General features: G+C 43.1%; 1 protein-coding gene across 3 annotated transcripts in view; it reads left to right on the top strand.

The window, feature by feature from the left end:
• The window catches only part of ETV6 (ETS variant transcription factor 6), a 135,640-nt gene that overhangs the window by 44,567 nt on the left and 71,506 nt on the right, over window positions 1–19,567 (top strand). The window contains exon 2 of one of the 3 annotated variants that reach the window (XM_071733332.1): window positions 2,292–2,421. The exons of 1 other annotated variant lie outside the window; for it this stretch is intronic. In XM_071733332.1, the coding sequence (XP_071589433.1) occupies window positions 2,292–2,421 (130 nt within the window). The remainder of the gene's footprint in view (window positions 1–2,291; window positions 2,422–19,567) is intronic. One more of the 3 variants, XM_071733333.1, reaches the window with a different exon arrangement.

A 19,567-nucleotide genomic window follows, 5' to 3' on the forward strand; every position in this document is an offset into this window, starting at 1 on the left:
ATCCAGGATGGGCACAGAGAGCTGCTTGGTGTGGGAATGTGAAGTGTAGAGTCAGCTCCTTTGAGTCAGGGGAGGAGCTGCAGAAGTTGAAAGCAGAAGAATGTTTTCTAGCTCCACAAGTGGCGCGTCTTTCACCGTGTCGCGGAGAACATCCCTGTTTATTAACTAAGGAAAACTAAATTAATTTCAGCTAATGGATTGCTGTTTCCTGGACATAGTGTTGGACAGAAACTGAGTGTACATAGTAGGGTGTTAAAGGACTTTGTGAGAGACTTGTATATAAGGTTGAACAATTTCTGGTTCAGAAGTACCAAGCAGAAAATCACAGAGGCTGCACTTGCAGAAATAACAACATAGTAGTGGTGGAGTGAAACATGTCTGTCCTCACATTGGGTCTAAGCCTAGAATAGTGTTGAAATGGGTCATTTATTCTCCACATGCCGTCAGTCTTTGCCATGCCTGTCAGCAGTGGTGGCTGGTATGGTGGCAGGACTCCTGGCAAAGCTTCTGGTCCTGCATGAGCTCATGAGCAGCAAGCTGATTGCAGCACCTTGTGCTAGAATGAGCTAGGATTGCTTTGAAGTGGTGGCTGAGAGATCTAAGACTTGCTGGGTGCTCCATGTCCCATTTCTTTTTGGATGTGACACACAGTCTGCCTGAAGAATTTTCTGCTTTGGTACATTGTTATTTACTCATGCTGTACAAACCTCTCCTTCACCTTCCTGATGGTTATGTTCTGCTGGTGCCTCTGTCACCCTCAGTCTAGTTCCCCTACTGCATGGCTGTGATAATGCTGTGTTTCATAATGAAAGTAATTACTTTCTCTTGCTTCAGCACTGAGTTTGTCTTTTCCATTTGCCAGAGATTGGGGTCAGGGTGGGGAGCTGCACATGTACTCTCCTGCAAATGCTTCGAAATTAAGGCAGTTCCTTTTGTTTCTGTCTCTATCTGGATGTTAATCCATGCTGCTTGCATTGCATCATTAAATGTCAGCAGCACAGTTTGGGGGAACAACATGCCTTGCCTTCCAGGAAATCATATGATAATGATTTATGTTCCTGTAAAGTTGTGGCTATGTGTATTTACAAAGGGCTATAATTTCTGCTGTGACTGGAGTACACGCTTAGAATATGGAAGAATTTTCCCATCAGATCAGATGAAATTTCGGTCTTAAATTTCTTGGCAAACGTTGTCAGCAGTAAAAACCTAGCAGTGACAATTATGAAACTAATGCAACATTCACATATTGCCCTTTAACTCTATTTCACCGGCCATTAGTAGCTGTTTTCTGTATGCTGACTTTACTTACTTGGTTGCAAGGTAAACTCCTTCAAAGAACGTGCTAGTAACTAGTTCAGGAAAGAAAACAAGAATGTACTAAATTACTCAAAGGTAAATGGTTGTTAGTGACAGGGTATGGCTTTCTTCAGCAGAGACAAAACTAATTGCTTAATGTCTTCAAAATGCTACAAAAGAGTAAAGTATTAAGTTCTTAATAGAAGTACTCAGTTCATGACTGGTTTTTTTAGCATAAGATGAAGTGGTTTTAGCACATTCTGCAGTGGTCCTCTTGCGTATGTCATGAAGTTGCTGTCAGATTTTCAGCAACGTATCCCCCTTGGACTCTCCCTCCTTCTGTGCCACTTCCCTTTCCTCCCTTTGCAAACTTCAGAAAAGACCCTTAGAAACTTCACAGACCTTTTGCAAATGAAACCCTGTCTCCCTGTCTCCCTTCCTTCCTTCCTTCCTGTCTCCCTTCCTTCCTTCCTTCCTGTCTCCCTTCCTTCCTTCCTTCCTGTCTCCCTTCCTTCCTTCCTGTCTCCCTTCCTTCCTTCCTGTCTCCCTTCCTTCCTGTCTCCCTTCCTCCCTTCCTCCCTTCCTCCCTTCCTCCCTTCCTCCCTTCCTCCCTTCCTCCCTTCCTCCCTTCCTCCCTTCCTCCCTTCCTCCCTTCCTCCCTTCCTCCCTTCCTCCCTTCCTCCCTTCCTCCCTTCCTCCCTTCCTCCCTTCCTCCCTTCCTCCCTTCCTCCCTTCCTCCCTTCCTCCCTTCCTCCCTTCCTCCCTTCCTCCCTTCCTCCCTTCCTCCCTTCCTCCCTTCCTCCCTTCCTCCCTTCCTCCCTTCCTCCCTTCTTCCCTCCCTCCCTTCCTCCCTTCTTCCCTCCCTTCCTTCCTCCCTCCCTCCCTCCCTTCCTCCCTTCCTTTTCCCCTTCCCCTGCCTTGATTTCAAACCTCTGTTCCAAAGTTCACGTTGTCCTCTCTCTCTCCCCCCTGCCCCCTTGCTTTCTTTTTTACAGCAGGAGAGAATTTCGTACACCCCTCCAGTGAGCCCGGTACCGAATTACACTCCCTCGTCACCACTACATGTCCCAGTGCCTCGAGCCATCAGGATGGAGGAAGAGGCGATCAGACTGCCAGCTCACCTGCGTGAGTGTCAGCGTGGAGGCTTCTTAACCTTCCTTGGTTAAGGGAGGGGTGGGGGGGTGTGTGTGTGAGGAGCTGTCTCTCTCTTTATGGAAAAGAGCAGGGAAGCCCTCTGCCTTTGACTTTCTTGTTTTGTTTTTTAAAGCTCCAGCTGTTTTAATTTTTCTAAATACCCTTTTTAACCAAAGGAAACGACTCTTAAATATACAGTATGTGATCCCCCTTTAGTGCCCCCCATTCCCTGCACCTCCTGTCAAGGATTTGGCTTATTTCTCATGACAGGCACAAATGTGGAAGTTTTATTTGGATGGGAAGTGCTGTTTCTTTCCATGGCACAGGAATCGCTCAGCAGTGTGCTCTAAGCCAAGTTCAGAGTCTCACAAGCTGTGGCAAGTGGAGTGCCTTTGTGCCATACTATTTTCCTGGTTGTTATGGGTCTTGGTATTGAGTGCTCCTCATGTCCAGAGTCTCTACTGCAGAGTGTGTGTGCTGACAGAGGCAGTGGGGAAAGAAGAATGAGCTTTAGCTGTACACAAAAGGATGCTGCAAAGGAGGAAGGGCTTATCACTGACATTGGAATAAAAACTGCAGCTGGGGGCAAGGTGAGAGCCAGACACTCCCTCACTGAGATGAGTTAGTGTTTGGGGAACAGGAAAGGCAAAGGGCTGTTGGCCAGTGAGAGGTGAGATAGGATGGGGACAAGGAAGAGTGGAATTTTCCTTTTTTGGGGGAAAGCAGTTCTGATGTAAATTGAAAGGTTTTAAGTCAACTTTTGTCAGGTGTTACATTCCTGGGCTACTTGAGTGACAACAAGACACAGGGTCAGGAGCAAACATAGCTTCTTTGTTGCCATCTAACAAATGGGTTTGGGATATGAGAGGGAGGGAAAGAAAAGTTCATGTTTGTCACAAAACATTCTCAGTCCTGTCCTCAGCTGTCTTCCAGGAATGCTCCTTTTCGGGATACAAACTGCTCACAGTGTTTCTGTAATCCCATGCTTGCTCCCTTGGCCACTGAGTTGCATTGCCCCAGGGCCACTCCTTGCCCACACTGCATTCTTCATGGCCCTGTTTTTGCCTGCTGCTGCCTCTTGCTGTCTGCTGCCTGTGCTGCCATGTAGCTCAGGTTGTACCTTTCCTGTGCTTTCTGACAGGAGTGGGAGCTGGCACTGCAGTTTTCTCTGGTTACCTGCCTGTGTATCCCTGAGCTCCCAGGCCCTTCTTGTCCATGTGTGTGGCTGCTCTCCTGAGATTCCTCAGCCCAGGGAGGACTTGCTGCCACGCTTACAGGGTGTTGCTGTGCATTGCCCAAAACTTAAAGACACTGAGAAACCAACGCAGAAGCAGTTCTTCTCTAGTAGTTACCTTCCCCAATGTGTTTTCTAATCTTTTAGGTCTCCCCACCCACCCCCAGCACTGCATTAGTTGGTACTATTTACTCCTGTGGGAGCCACTGGCCTTGTCCCAGCTGGCTTTCCAGTTATTTACTGCCTTTCCCGCTGGATCTGACAGATGCACAAGGCAGGAAAGCAGAGACTCTTGATCAGGAAAGCAGAGACTCTTGATACTGAAAGGGGTGGAGCACCGAATTTTTACTACCTGCTTCCTTCCCATCAGCCAGCCAGCATGCTGGCTAGTGTGAAGCTTATAAGGCTTCCACTCGGTGAAAACTTCTGAACCAGTATTTTTAGGTGTGATCCAACCTTCCACCTTGATTTCTGTTTTGGGTTTTCTTTTCTTTCGATTGGCACGTTTCTAAACTTACAAGGAAGCTTTTTTGCCACTAGTATTTCTACACCAGTCTGACTGGTTGTAATGTAAAAACACAGACTACTGACTTTGTGGAAGACTTTGTGAAATTATTAATGTCTTGGGTCATAAACAACACGAAGCACATTTACTTAACCTTACTAGTTGTAGTATATGGCAGTATAGTATTTTGTAGCTCAGTGTGCAGTCAGTATTGACCCAAACACTGTCACCAGCCAGCTGACCCAAACCCTTTTAGAGCCCCTGTTTAAAGTGTATAGATTCATAATTAGGCCAGAAGGGACCATAATGAATTCCTAAAACAATCTCTGGTCTAACCTGAGTCACAGAACTTCACTCTTTTAGTCCTGTGTTTAGGACCAGTAACTGAGCTACAGCATGCTATGCAGGAAGATTTCTGCTCTTCATCTAAAGATTTCAGTGATGGGGAGGGTATGAGGTCTCTAGATGTTCTTTCAATGCCTAATTATCCTCCTTATTTGCTATTTTGTTAAGTGCCCTATTTATAGTTTGAATTAGTCAAGCTTCGGTTTCCAACTATTAGATGTCATTATCTCCTTTCCTGCTAAATATTGTCAAAAGACTACTCCTGATATAGGTGCTTTTAGATAAAGTCACATCTTAACCTTTTCTTGGCTAAACTGGATGGGAGAAGAGGTTCTTAAGGATGTCAGTCTTTCTGTAGAGCTTCCAGATTACAGATTCTGTTTGTATCATCTCTGAGAAATATTTCCCACTTCAGACATCCTTCTTAAATTGAGGACAACAGAACTGAAGATCATATTCCAGAAGCAGCCCTCCTAATACAAAGTATAGAAATAACTAAACACCTTTTGGATCTTGGGTCATGACGTTTAAGAGGTATTAACATGGAGCTTTGCAATTCCTGTGTGGACCCTTCTCATTTTTTATTAGAGATGTATATGAAACCAAACTTTCTTAAATGTCAGGCAAAGCAGCTAACTTCTAGTTCAGACTGTGGTGGTATGTGCAAAGATTTGGTCTAAATTTGCAAAGTTTGAGAGTTTTTTAGGTCTGGGATTTAATTTGGTTTCAGCCTTAATTATAGCTTTTGTTGATTAAGGCAGAGCGTAAGAATTTCCCTGAACCTTCGAAATTCACTCAAATGCCACAAGGAGATCTGGAAAATTTCTCCAGCCATGCTTAAAGCTGATAGATGGACAGGTCTCCACTTGTTCTTTGTTTCCATGAGATTCTGATGGCATTTACTGAGATACAGGCTGAGTTAAGCCCTCACTTGTACATCTTCATTTCTGCCAGCTTACAGGTTCAAGAGCTGTGCTAAGGTGCAGCTGAAAGCAGTGGTTAGTCCAAGCAAAGGTAGAACTAGAGACAGACATTTCAAATGGAGCATGAAGTGCTCTCTGTGGATTCAGCCAATGTTTTATGTCTTCCTATTAGAAATTTCAGTGTTTCTAATGTTTGAGAGCACTCCGAAGGCGCTAATAGCCGATAGTTTCAAGACAATTATTAGAACAATTTCCTTTGGTGCAATAAATTATTTCTCAGTGTTTGGTGAGCAAATGGGTCTCGGCTATGCTGAGCTGATTTGATCCAGAGGATGAAAAAAGGGAGACATGCAAAGTTCAGAAGAGTAGAATGCAGATCCCTTTTTACCACAAGCAAGCAGAGGAGGACTCCTTCTCTTCGGTCAGCACGGCTAGAAATATATAGAGAAATCCCTTTTCCTGGGGCTGGTGTAAAGGTACCTTTCCCATCTTACACAACCTTTCTTGTTTTAATTAGCTGCTTTCTTTCTAGCCGCCCCTATTCCTATAATTTAAAAGTACAATGCAATCAGTCTTAAAACTCTGGAAGAGTGAGAATAAATTTCTGGTAATATCTTTCTCTGATGCTGTGCTTCCCTGTCAGGGACCTTTGACCCATACTTCTAAACATACTTGTGTGCCTTGATATCAGTTTCTTACCTACTAACTGAGTATGTGGAGCATTGTAAAGAAGCTATCAGTGGAGAGCTGGAGAATATGCTTTCCTCTGGTTTAGGTATCTAGTCAGAAAGTACAGTGATCTCCAGTTTGTTCTTTGTCCCCAGTCTGTATGCTGTAGTAGCTTTGCAGTGTATCTGATCTCCACCAGACTTCACTAATGTCAGACAGGAGGAGTGCTTGGAAAATTGAGATGTTTACCGAGGATTCAAGAGAAGCAAGTTCATCTTTCACACAATGCTCTGCCCTCGGTGCCATCTGTGACCTTGGACATCTTATTTCCCCACTGTAAAATGAAAAAAAAAAAGGAGTGGAAAGACTGTAAAAGTTGTGAAAATTAGTATAATGACTTCTCTGGTATTGTGAAAATGAAGAATTCTGAGGTAGGTTGAAGTCCTGAAACTATTTGCATAGCCCTTATCTCTGAGGAGACTTACTGCACATTACCATGGAGAGAAAGTACTCTCTTTTTTTTCTTCTTTTTTTTTTTTTTTTTTTTTTTTTTTTTTTCCTTCTAATTAAAACCAGCCTTTTTGTCTTGTCTGGTGCAGTGTCATTAGTTACTCATTTTGTGCTATGGCCAGTACCTTGTAGTAAAACGTTCTTGGAACTGGAGAGAGGATATAGCATTTAAGAGATGGATATGAGAATGTGTTCCTGTGCCTATTAATATGCTCTGAATCGGAGAGAAAATAGTTTTTTCCTTTTTTGTAATAAGCAAGATGAAAATAAGGAGGTTTGTCTTCTACAACAGCAACTGCAAATATGTGCTGAAGGCCTTGTGATTTTCTTTGTATCATTCAACATAAAACTTCCTCAACAAGAGGCATAGAAATACCAGTGCTGAAAAAGGACTCGGTGCATGCTCTGACCCTGTGCAGTAGCATTTCCCCTTGCTTGTTTCTGTTGATTTGTACAGTCTGATTTATATCTCTGAAGGGCATCTTCCTTTGGGAACATGTGTGTTTTTGTTTAGTCACGGGCAAAGTTTTCATGGTGTTTTTTACTGATACAAGCATGAACAGGAGCTTATTTCTTCCACTGAACTAATTAGTCTTCTTTCTTTAGTTTTGGCATCCTTCATCTGCCTGCAGCCCATTGTCACAGCAAGGCACACTGTGCATACTTTTCTGTACTTCCCTATACACGTGAAGCAATTATTATTGGCAGCAACCAGATTTTCTTGCTCTTGCTTTTTTCTGAACCTCCAACAGCCTGCACTGACGTTCAGAATAAAGTGACAAGCTCTGAATGTCAGGCTACCTCCATCACATCTCACAGGGGAGAACTTTTACATCAGGACTCTGATGTTTTCTTGCTGTCTGCACTCACTTTTTGGGGGGTCATGGTGGTAGGTAAAGCCAAAGACCTATTTATAAAGTTATTTGAGTGCTTTTTGTTTCCAATGCAGGCTTGGGTTCTGGTTTTATGTTTTCGAGTGTGTGATATGCTCAGGCTACAGCTGATTTTGATGAACTTTAGAGTATCCAGACCTGGTCACATACAGCCAGTTGCATCACAGTTTTTATTTCAGTATCTCTGTGTCACTTGTAATGACTGTTCCAATTCCCTCATTAAGGGAGGGCAGAAGCAAAATTTTAGTTTTTTGATTGTAGTAAAGCCTGAAAGTTTTCACTGAGTGCTTCATAGGAATCCTTCTGCATGCCTGTGTCATATTGTTATTCAATACTCTGATTGGGTGATGCCCAGTTTGCTGGCTTTGTATTGGTTCAACATCTTTGTGACCTTATCTGTACTGCACTGTACAAAAAACCCTCTGTATAACCAAGTGCATCTAGGAGTAGCACCACAGGCCAGAGAGTTGGGCTCAGATAGTTAGGTTCTCTAAACTAAAGGCATTTATCAGACCTGGAAGCAGTTTATTATGAGTTTCTTTCTCCTAATCAAACATTCTTGCATCATTGGTGTTTTAAAGGTACCAGTTTTCTTTATTTTTTTTTAAAGAATGCAGAAAACAATTAAGAGGAGGAGGAGGAAACAACAACATTGTCAGGGTTGCCAAGGATCCGTTTTTTTCTGTATAGTGTCTATTAATTATGCTGCTTTTATTAATCCTTTGGCACCTGTTAATTATTCTACAATTTTGGTGAACAGCTGGAAAGGCACTTTGAAGCATTAAGCGTATTGTTATTTCGTTACTAGAATATTCAATGCATTGAACTGAAAATATGTCGTGAGATGGGAAAAAAAGCCTTTCACCCAAAGCCACATTTAGAGCAGCAAGCAATAAAAATATTTTCTTTGGAAGAATCTTTGTGGAACAAAACTGACTGACGCACATACAGGGAAAATAAAATAAAAACTGCATAAGACAAAGGGACTGTCAGAGGTGGCCAGAATATCAAATTAATGACTCTGAGACTAATCCTGATCCCACTAAAATGAGTGTGATCTAATGGACAGGTAGTTGGGATGGGTGGGAAGCCCAGTCTCAGATTCACTTTTGCACCATGGCTGTGCAGAGGATAGATGCTAATGCTACTGTTTTACTTCAGAGAGCTGTATCTTGAATATGTTGGACTGAGAAGCCTGAAACCTCATTGCTGATCCAGCTGTGAAAGCTGTGGCCTTTGGATCAGGAAAATCCTGCTTTACATTTTCTAGCATTGTCTTTGTTCATCACCTGTGGGAAACTGAGTCCTTTGTCTCACAGGGTTTGCATCGGGTTGAGACAGGGCCACCTCAGTTATGTCACCCTTGATGTAAGCAGCTTCCAAGTTGAGCCCTAAATGTGTTAGTTCCTTACTGCTGGTGAGTGACTGTACCAGATCCATCCAGGTTAGGTGTGAAAAAACTTGTCATAAAGGGCCAGTCCTCTGAGCTGGTTTCTGCTTCTTGAGAGAGAGAATTGTAGAGTGAAGTGTGGGGGTTTTTTTTCTTTTTTTTTTTCTTTTTAAAAATTTTACCTGCTTGTTACCCAGACAGTGTTAACACAATGATTTTCTGCACTGACAGTCTCAGTGGAGGGATCAGATCCTTCCTGCCCCAGTGGGAACTTGGAGAGGAGTTGTGAGGTTGAGGAGTGAGAAACCTGTGCTTCAGGGTATGGAGAGCCAGCGGGGTCGGAGTCTCAGGGGTACTAAGCTGGTTTTTTACTCTCCTGGAAGGCTTTACTTTCAGGGTTCTAAATCTTCAAAACACAGACTTGCCTCTGTTCAGAGGGGAAAGGAAGCCATGTTGCTTTAATCTGGGATTCAAGCCGATCCCATGTGGAATTCCCCTGGAAAGTGTGGGGAGGAATAAGAAGCAAAAGCAGCGGGACATTTATGGTATTGCTGGGTTGGAAGCATTTTCAGCTTTGTTTTAAAGGGACGCTGTCATGATCAGTGAACCTAAAATTAGATTACTTTCCCCTTTCTATCCCAAATGTGTCTGTTTAATTTTTCATTTGCATTATAAGTGCTTCCATGGGTTTTTTTTTAAATTTTTTTAATTTAAGAAAAAAATTAATGTAAAGAACCCAGTGTTCACAAATAGCTCTACAATTAAAACACAGAAGAGAAACTGCGAGTAAGCCATGACTAACAACTCCACAATATGAAACTATTGGTGAGTGCCTTGCAACAACACACAGATGTGATAGAAAAACCCTGTGGAAACAACATAGCATGTATGTCTACTCCCCTAGTAAAAAACAGAGCTGAGCATCTGAATGTTGCAAGAGAGCACCATTGTACAGTGTTTAGAGGAGCACACAGTGTGTGAGGAAAAACCCTGCTGCAGCTCAAGGTACCAAAGATTAATGTGTAGGTCGTGTGTAGAAACAGAGAGAGAAAACAATTATTTTGTGCTTTATGAGAGGCTGGATTTCCTTTTGCTGGAAGTCTTCTCTCCCCTGTGCTGGCACTCATTGTGATATTTTACATATACAGGCTGACAGAATCTCCATTAAATGGGGATTTTGCATCCATTTTACAGCTCCCCATTTTACTGCTGGAGCAGGAGGAGTAAATGATGCCATCCATTTTTGGAGGCTCAATCCAAGACCTTTGCCAAGAGCCTCTTCTCAAGATGGTTTTCCAAAGATATTTGGGAGAGGGAAGCACTTGTGCCATTCCACTGTTGTGGATGCTTGTTTGCTGTCTGTCTTTTATGGAATAAGTAAATTTAGATGTCCTGGGTCCTCAAGTAAACTTCATTTCACACAGGACTAGTATGCTGCTATTAATGCAGCCATGAATATCCTTGTTCAAAACCAAGTTATTCTTAATAAGCACTTAATAGATACATATGGTTGGTGATGTGAGTTATTAAACAGAAACCATTGATTGGCTTTAGAGTCATGGGGATACTTGCTTAGGTCCAAATTTTGGTTTAGAAATCTTTATGCATAAAAATCATACCCTGGAAGTAGCCCTAAGCACCCTGCTTTATTTACTGCATGGGTCTGTCTCGAGTACAATCACCATATACCTTTGTATCCCACTGAAAACATGTCCATTCTGTACTGGAAGCAGAGTTAAGTAGCTCTAAGACAGTTATACAGATCAGAAAAAATCTTAAATTACATCATGATAAGTTAAAATGAAATTAACATCTCTAAAAAATAACCAACATATCTTCCTGCCTGTAGAGTCCACAGTCATAGTATGGGATGTTCTGTAGTCAGTGGGAGAAGTAGGATGAGGGAATGTGGCAAAATCCTCAGCGCCATGGGGGTTGATGTGGGGACAGTGCCAATCTTCCTATTTGAGAGCTTACTAAGTAAGCTAAGTTTCCTATAGCTAGAAATTCACTATTGACATCCCAGAGTAACTTGTAGCATTGGATTACACGAGCTGCAAAAAGGCTGGACCTATCTCCTGCAGGCAAGCAATATTCCACCTGTGTCCTTCATGACCTTTGCCCTGTCATGATGCTGTGACATGCAGAAGTCATGGTGCTGTGACATGCAGAAGGGATGGTATCCTGATAAGAGCTTTTGGCATCACATATTCCTTTCTCAAAGGAAGAGCAGTAGTTTCACTGACTTTTGGACTTAAGCACCACTGGGCATGCCCTGGAGGTGGAGGAGAAAGCAGTGAACTGTGTGCCAGGAATTCAGTCTGGAGGGTCTGACCACTGTACTGGCCACAATGGAGACCTGGTCTGAACAAACCAGTTCTACTCAGCACCATGTGAGTCAGCTCTTTGCCAGAATGATAAATTTTACAAATGCTTTCTGGTAAGGATATACTCTATAAACCTGCTCATTTCAGAGGAAAATACGATGATGCTGGTAATGAAATTGCATTATCTCAGCCTCCTGCAAAAAAGGTTTATTTTCTTAACTTATTAATATGTTCTCAGCATTCTCCCTCTTTCAGTTCTCTAGAAGCTTTTTTTTATTTTTTTAATGTTTCCCTCAGGTGTCTTAAAGTTTCTTGTTTGCAGAACAAACCTCCCAGAGGGGCTGTGACCTGGTCAGAGCACTGACATTTTATTTTAAACCCACCAGCAGCAAAAAACCATGGAATATTTTTAAAGGGAAATTTCCTTTTTGGGTTTTTGTATCCCTGAAAGAATTTCCGATGTAGGCAGACAGTAATTCCCAGCAACATACTTCCTGATAAGGAAACAGCTCCAATAAATGCAGCTATAAATAGCTCCCTTCTTATTTTTTAAAAACGCAGGGAGATTTGTTTAGCCTTTCTTTGTTGGAAGAAAAGGACAGTGTAGGATAAGAGTCTTAGATTTGGCACTCATTGAATGTCCAGATCCACAAATTAAGATTTTAATCTGCATCTGTACATTTAATTATTTAAAAATTAGATGTCTATTTCTTCTGATTCTTCTTACAACACTGTAAAAAAACCCACCTTTTTATATGGCAAACATAAATTGCATTTTGCTTTCCTCATGAGGGAAAGGTATTACCTGCTTGAAGCAGAATTCATGATGTTTTTGCTATGTGCCTGTATTTTAGTGCTTCTCTTTCTATATATAGTTTGTTAAGGTGCCATGTCATCGCAGGATAAGTAGCATGATCTGCAACTGCATTTCTCCATGTTTATTGTGGTTGTGCTGAGGCAAATTCATAGTTAGACATAAATCCCCTTTTTTCTAAAAGTAATTTGCTGGGACAATTTTGTGCAGTTAGTTTATAAATCTTCTGAATTTTGTGCCTTATCTCCCCCCTTTTTATGGTTCTGTTCCGTATATTGTTAACTTTATGCCTCTCACTTCGGACTCTTGCCAGAATTTTCCTTTGCCAGTCCCGCTTTTCTTTGTTGCCTTAAAACCCCTAAATACATAGTACCTTCAAAAAAAAAAAAAAAAAAGCAATCATTCACCTACACAAAAATTTCAAGAGATTAATAACTTTTGTGAAAGGGTTGGTGTGGTAATGTCTTTGCAGGTTAGATTTCAAGCCAGCTGTACCTGTCATTCAGATTGCATACACAAATATGTATGTGTCCACTATCTTGATTGTTTTATAGAGGATGAGTCTGCTTCGTGAATCACCTTGATCAGCACTTAGACCTTAGTTAGACCTTGGGTTCTGTTCTACAGTGGGACCTGTGGGTCTGCTTTGCTGGCTGTGTGGCTGCTGATGGGTAGGTATCTCCAGGCAAACCCCAGGGCATGTCTGGGGAGGACAGGCTTCTTCACAGGAGGAGGGGGTGTTGGAACTGTGGAGCTCCAGCTTTCCATGAGCCCTCTCCTTAGTTCTGGGGGAAGGGGGTGAGGTGGCCACAGTGGACTCCCTGGTTCAAGGTGGCCAAAGCCCCTTGAAACACACAGGTCCAACTTCCTCAGTGCTGGGAGTCTCAGCACAGCAGAGAGGAGTTCGAATAATCTCTGTTTCCCTCCTCCTCCTCCCCCCTGCTTCTCCTTCCAGCGATTTCACAGGATCTCATGACTTGTGGCCAAATCCTACCCGCAAGGGCACTCAGCTGCCATGGGCCCCTCCTCTTGGCCCGATGATTGTGCTCCCAGCTGGACCAGAGCCCAACAGATTGCACAAGGGATGCAGCTGGTGGAAGATCCCTCTTTGCCCTTATCTTTTGTTGCCCACTGAAAGGCCGTGGCAGGGCTCAGCCCCTCTTGTCATGTCTGTTGTGGAGCCTCTGAGCGCATCACTTGTATTCCATTTTCCTGCCTGGGCACCTGAAGGGATTTTACCTTCTGCTTCCTGTGCCCCTCTCTTGGCTGCCCTGGGAGGGTTGATCTGTGTGTGCAGGCCTGGCCACACCTCCTCAACAGGCCCGTGGAACATGCACAATTAATACGGTATTAATTAATTATGGGGAGAAGTCGCTGCTGGCACAAGAACCAAGGCTCGCAGCTTATAAAGTGAATGCTTTGATGCTGAGCTTTAAAGAACGTTTCCATCAACTCAAGCCAGCAGAGCAATTCTCTGATATTCAAACCCTCCCTCCGTACAGGCTCCAGAGCTCAGGGTTCTGCCACCCTGGGCACTAACAACAAAAAATTGGAGTGGCAAAGAAGGGTTCAGAAAGCACAGTTAGGGGTTGACCCCTGTAAGTAAAATTGCACAAGTCCTAAATGGAAATGTTGAGGCTCACCCAGGAATGGTTTGTCAAGCCAGTTTCATAGATGCTTGCAGTGTGAAAAGAGAGTGACCTTGCAGATCCACTGAAAGGAATAGGAGCTGTCTCACAGCAGCTGCCATGGTTTTGTCCATAATGTGTATGTGCGTGTGAGTATATGTGTATGTTTGTTCTGTGCTTCTACTTATTTGGCCAGTGTTTGGGGGGAAGAAGATGAAGGAACGATTGTGCCTCTTTGGTTTTCTGCAATACTGAGAAGTTCTCCCTCTCTGCTTCCTCCTTCTTGGTAAGTGCAGAAGGAAGTAGCCCTTGACCCTACCAGTCCACAAACCAGTTACTCATTTCAGTTCTGCCACTTGACTGGTCCCCATGTATTTCCTGGAGGGGGAAATCTCCCTTTAGTATATAAGTTCCTCCTTCCTATTCTCTCTTTTGTTCTAATTTCTTCAGTTTTGAACCTTCTTGCTGGTTTTCGCTTCCTCTCTGTGCCTCAGTGAAGGCATTTTGTCAGAAAAACCCCTCTGTACAGATACTTCTTTGTTTCCCCCCCCCCCCCCCTTTTTTTTTTTTTTTCTGTGTGTCATACTTCTTTGTATCTTGCTTCCTTGGAAACTTCCTTAGTAGTCTTATTTCCTTCTGGGCTTTTAGCTGCATTACTCTGGATAGTCATCACTGTGTTGCTGGGTGTGTAATTGTTGAAGGCACCTTGATTTTTTTTATTAGAGGTAATTTTTTTTCTCACTGCTCTTTAAATACTAATAGGCAGTGGTGACAAATGTTAAATTAAAACAAATGAAAAATTAAATACATGAGGCTTGTTTCATCACTGCTCTACAGCTTGCTTGGTGGCTTTCATTTGCTGAAAGTGAGCACAGCCAAATCAGAGGAGTCATTTTCTACTTCCACTTTGTGTTGCTCCCAGGGATGCAATGTATTGTGTGGGGTAGTGGTGAGTGGTCATTATATGCAGAAGAAGTTAAAAGTCTGGTGCAGGAGTTGAAGCTTTGGATCTCAGTAATATAGGAACAAGGAATGGCACTCTGTAAGAGCTGGAACATTCACAGTCCTCACAGTTTTTACACCCTCTCTCAGTTTTAAAGTCATGCAGAGTAAAAAACAAATGGAGGGACTGGGAGTGACAGCAGAGGTAACAGTGATGGTGAGATGAACTGTGCTGGTGATGGGCAGACCTGGGTTGTTAGAGGAGTCAGTATTTGCTCTTGGCTTCCTGCCACACCATTATCTGTGTGTGCAATGGCAGTGGCTGAATCTCAGAAAGTTTGGTGGCTGATTTCATTGGAACACCCAGAAGTAAATCCAGATGTCTTTGGGATTGGTTGGATATGCAGTGTAGTGGCAAGTTCTTCATAATAACTATTTTCTTTGTGAGAGTTCTGTCTGGGAGAATCCAGCGAGTCCAGAATGACCCTGAGAGCACAGCTTCTCACCCAAGACCTTTCTGGAGCTCCATAATATGCAGTGAAAACTTGGGCACAAAAAACCCATTTGAACTCAGAGAAGGATTAACAATTAAAATTTATTTCAAAACTGGTAAGTTTCTGATTATTGTTTTTTTAATCTGGTACATGTGTCTCTCTACGGGTACATATTTAGATCCTGCAGAAAGAAAGCTTGCTGAAGTACTGAGGTTTTATGCACAAAGACTGTTACTCTTCCTAATTAACACCTACAACATGGTACAACCATTTCTTTTAGGCCAAGTGGTAATTTACTGCCTATGATCTGAAAAAATGGATGCAGAAGATGGTGGAAGGCACCTTCCTTGCTACATTTGCTGCCTAGTAGGCTCACAGTGCTCTCCTACCCATATCTCTACTGCACCAAACAGGCACCAGAGGATTAGCCTGTGTTTGAGACTTGAGGCCCAGGTTTCAACTGGTCTTTCAGTCTGTTTTTACTGGATCAAGTGTACAGAGTCAGCAGTATTAAGTATGTTTTGAAATCTCTGAGTCGACTTTTAATTGTAGATGGGGCTCAATCAGCTGCATTTAATGCTTTCTTACTGAGTGTACTCCATGGGCCGCTTCCTGAAGACTACTAATGTGCAGGCTAATCCACAAATAGTCCTGGCACCACTTTGGAAACTGAAATAATCAGTGGTGTAAGCTATTGTGAATAAAGGTAGCTCACACTGATAAATTTATCCTGAAATGACTGGGCACCCACTCTGGAGCATTTTCACAGCACAGTTTTATAAGTCGGTACAGCATCAACAGTGTAAAGACTGTAAAAATACAGTTAGTGGTACAAAACCTGTCTCTTAACCAGCTCTAAATTATACATAAACTCTGTTTGAATTGAGCCTCAGGACAGCCATACTTTAATAGTTCCTGACAACTGCAAGTGCAGAGACATTATCTTTACCTGTGTGAATAAAATGCCCAGCATGTCTTTACCACTTGATGTTCTGGTCATCTGCTCAGTGTCTCAGAATTGAAAGTATGAAATTAAAGTAAATTTTTCTTATTTTAATAATATATTCTCAGTTCTACTTGAGAGACAGCAACTCATTCCATATCGGTCCACAGCTCAGGGAAATCTCATCCAGAAGCGTGTTGTGGTTGTTCAGCAGAAAATTATTGATGTGAGTAGTTCATGACTTTTTCATGTGGTTTAATGGTAAAACTTGTGTCAAATATCTTTGCTTAACTCTACAAGTCAGTCACCAGTGTAAAGTTTATTAAGCAAGTCTTCATTGACTTCATGATTTTGCCCCAAAGTATGTTGGGAAAGATACTCTAGAACAGTCTTCTGGAAGCTTGTGAACTTTTGGAGGGGTTTCTTAACACCTTGAGTTTGTTCAAACTCAGTCCCACTCCGTGGTCTCATTCACACAGTCATTTTTAATGTGATTGGGGACCTACCTAGAACAGATTACTTCCCTAGTTTTCCTGTTCTCCAGGTACTAGAGGGGTGGATAGGACTCAGCAGTTTGAGGAAAAGATAGATTTGTAAGTGAATGGGTTGGCAGAGAGAATGTTAATCATACCTGGTATGGAGAAGGTGAACAGGGAATGATTATTTACGGTTCCTCACAGAACAGCAAATCCAGAGATCCAAGATAAATCATTGGGCAATGTGTCTAAAAGAAACAAGAATGAGGATGCATCACTACATGAAGGAAACCATTGCAGGAAGATGTTTTGAGGGCTGAAGGTGTAAACAGATCTCTAAAAGGAACTTGTGGAGAGAGGGATAGGCCATTTTATCCGTATGGAAACAGTGGTCTGGATGCAACCATAACTCTTGATGTCCTTAAAACACAGGCTACCAGAAACTGAGATAAGCAACATATATTATAGAAGAGATTACTTAATGCTTCCTTATTCCTTATACTTTTTGCTTATGTAGCCACTACTGGAGACATTTGGCTTGCTGGGTTGGCCATCTTTTCTGGTACAGCTGTTTTTATATTTTACCCCATCTCAAAACCTTCTCCAGTGATTTGACAGAAGTGTGGATGCCATCCAAGCAGATACATTCAGTATGCATATGCTATGCCAGAGGGCTCTTTTAGGTGGTAACTAACTCATCAGCTAGAGGCCATAGATAAAAGTTAAGTGGGGGGGATTTGCCTTTAAGCAGTTCTGACAAAAGTCTCTTTACACAACAGCTGATTGAATCACTGAATGTAATTTCAAGGGCAGCAATGGTGAAAAAAAAAAAGTCATGTAAATTAGCTGGCAAGAGAACAGGGCATAGCTATCTGGTGAAGGAGGGATTGGGAGCGGAGGGCAGGCAGCCACCTGCTGGAGCTTTGGCTTTAAGGACCAGATCTCCCCCATCAGGTGCTTGGAAAACAGATTTTGAAGTTGAGAAGGAGGAAGAAACCTGGTGAGTCACACTCCTGAGCACATAGGCCTCCAGAGGGTTGTGATCACTCTGTATCCCTAGCCCTCATTTCTCCCATGTGCCCTCAAAGGATTGCTTTTATTTTCCTGTTGTTGTCCAGTCCAAGATCTGATTCAGCCCATGCCCCTTCTGTGGTGCTGTCTCATCCATGCAATGTATAGTTTTGCTTCCTCTCTTGCCCCATACAACAGTTTGGGTTTCTGGGTGTAGGCATTAAAGAAAGTAATTATTCAGTATTGCTTGTGATTTGAAGTGGTAAATTAAAATCTTACTGGAAGTCTGGCAGAGCTTCTGCTCTGTGTCCCCTTTGCTAAGGTGCTTCTTAAAATACCGTATGTTGTTATTCACTCTGGTCTGGATGTTCTTGGCTCTCTCCCACTTAGTGATTCACAAGATGTCTGGGAGATTCGTTTTTGTAAATGTGATTTCCCCCCTTTCCTCTGTGTAGTCTCCCCTCCTTTCTCCTTTGCTTGTGAATTTTCACTGCAAAAGCTCACTAAACAGAACCCATAGTATACGTATGGGATAGAGTACATATTGGAAGAGGTCTAAGGTACAGTGCAGTTTTTGCCCCTAATTTCCAAGTAGGGGATTAGAGTGGTTTGGGAAGATTTTCCACAGCTCCCTTTCCTCTTCCTCTGCTCTTTCTTATCTCTCCGTGCGCGCGCTGTGCGTCTCTTCTGAACAAAGAGCTTTTTGCTAGGGAAAACCCAGCAACTCCTCCGAATGCTGGTGGCTGTTTTTGGGGAGGGGGGAGCAGGAGAAGTGGTGGGGGTCTCTGCAGGGCTGTGGGAGGGCAGAGCTGCAGTGAGCAGGCAGGGTGTTTGCGGGGCTCGCATGCCTGAGGCTCTTCAAACAGCTCTGCTCAAAGGCGTGAGCTGGGCTCGCTTCTGAGGGAAATTTCCTTTTTGGGGAAGTTGCTGCAAAGGAATTTCCTGTGTGGGCAGACAGAGCTTCCTGACTTGAAGGCTTCTTGGAAGGGAAACGGTTTCATAATGAAATGATAAATTAAAGACATACCAGCCTGGTTCGCTTCAAAACAGCTATTGAGAGAGCTCAGGCAGTGCTCCATTATACTCCCGCGCAGAATGAAAATAAATTGCATCCTGACAGGATTCTCCGTAGTGGAACATATCCTTCCCCCCAGCCTTCCTCCCTGTATGTCTCGCTTTCCTACCCTCCCTCCCCCTTTTCCTCTCCCCTGCTCTTTGCTGCCCTCTCATCTGTCTTTTGCAGCCCCCTCAAACCAACAGGCGAAGGAGCCTGATGTTGGCGATGGTTTGCTAAATGTATTCCTTCCTCCGTGGAGCAGGTGAGCTGAGGTTTAAGCCCTGGTGTGCTGGTTGGCACAGCTGGGTACCAAGGCATAGAAATGGCACCTGGCTGCCATGAAAACTGAGTGCCCTGGCTGCTGGTGTGCTTGTGACAAGGAGAAGTTAGGGGTGTCGACAGAGTTTTAAGTGCCTACAATAAGGAATGTCTTGGTGTGGTTATGAAAATAGCTGGGAGGAAGGGTTGCAGATACCTATTTCCTGTTAAATAAGAGGAAAAAGGACCTTTGCTCCATCCCAGCCAAGACACAATGGAGGGAGGGCATCCCCAGAGAGCTCAGGCTGTAACAAACGAGTTTTCAATAGGCACAAACCAGTCCGTGGTATTTCCTTGCTCTGCACCATCCCAATTTGTAGTAAAGGGGAGTGCTTGCTGGGTCTCTGTGCCCTATGGGATGCCTGTCTTTGCTAGCTCAGGTGAGCTGAGTGAATAGCTTTGATTAGATTGCTTGGATTCCCAAAGACATTGTACATACAGATGGAGTGTATGATTTCAGATGGCACGGGGGCAGGGAGGACAAATAGGCAAGTTTGATGTCACCTTTCCCTGCCTCAACTATATTGTCTGTAAACTTGATGAGATTCTGTTCACAGTACCCAGTTTCACAAAGTGATCTGACATGCACTGCTACAAGCACGTCATCAGCATTTTCTTTTCTCCCTTGAGGAGGCCTTTATTCCCTGCTTCCCATTCA

Source organism: Heliangelus exortis, chromosome 1, assembly GCF_036169615.1.
Source record: "Heliangelus exortis chromosome 1, bHelExo1.hap1, whole genome shotgun sequence".
In the NCBI taxonomy this organism is placed as follows: Eukaryota; Metazoa; Chordata; class Aves; order Apodiformes; family Trochilidae; genus Heliangelus; species Heliangelus exortis.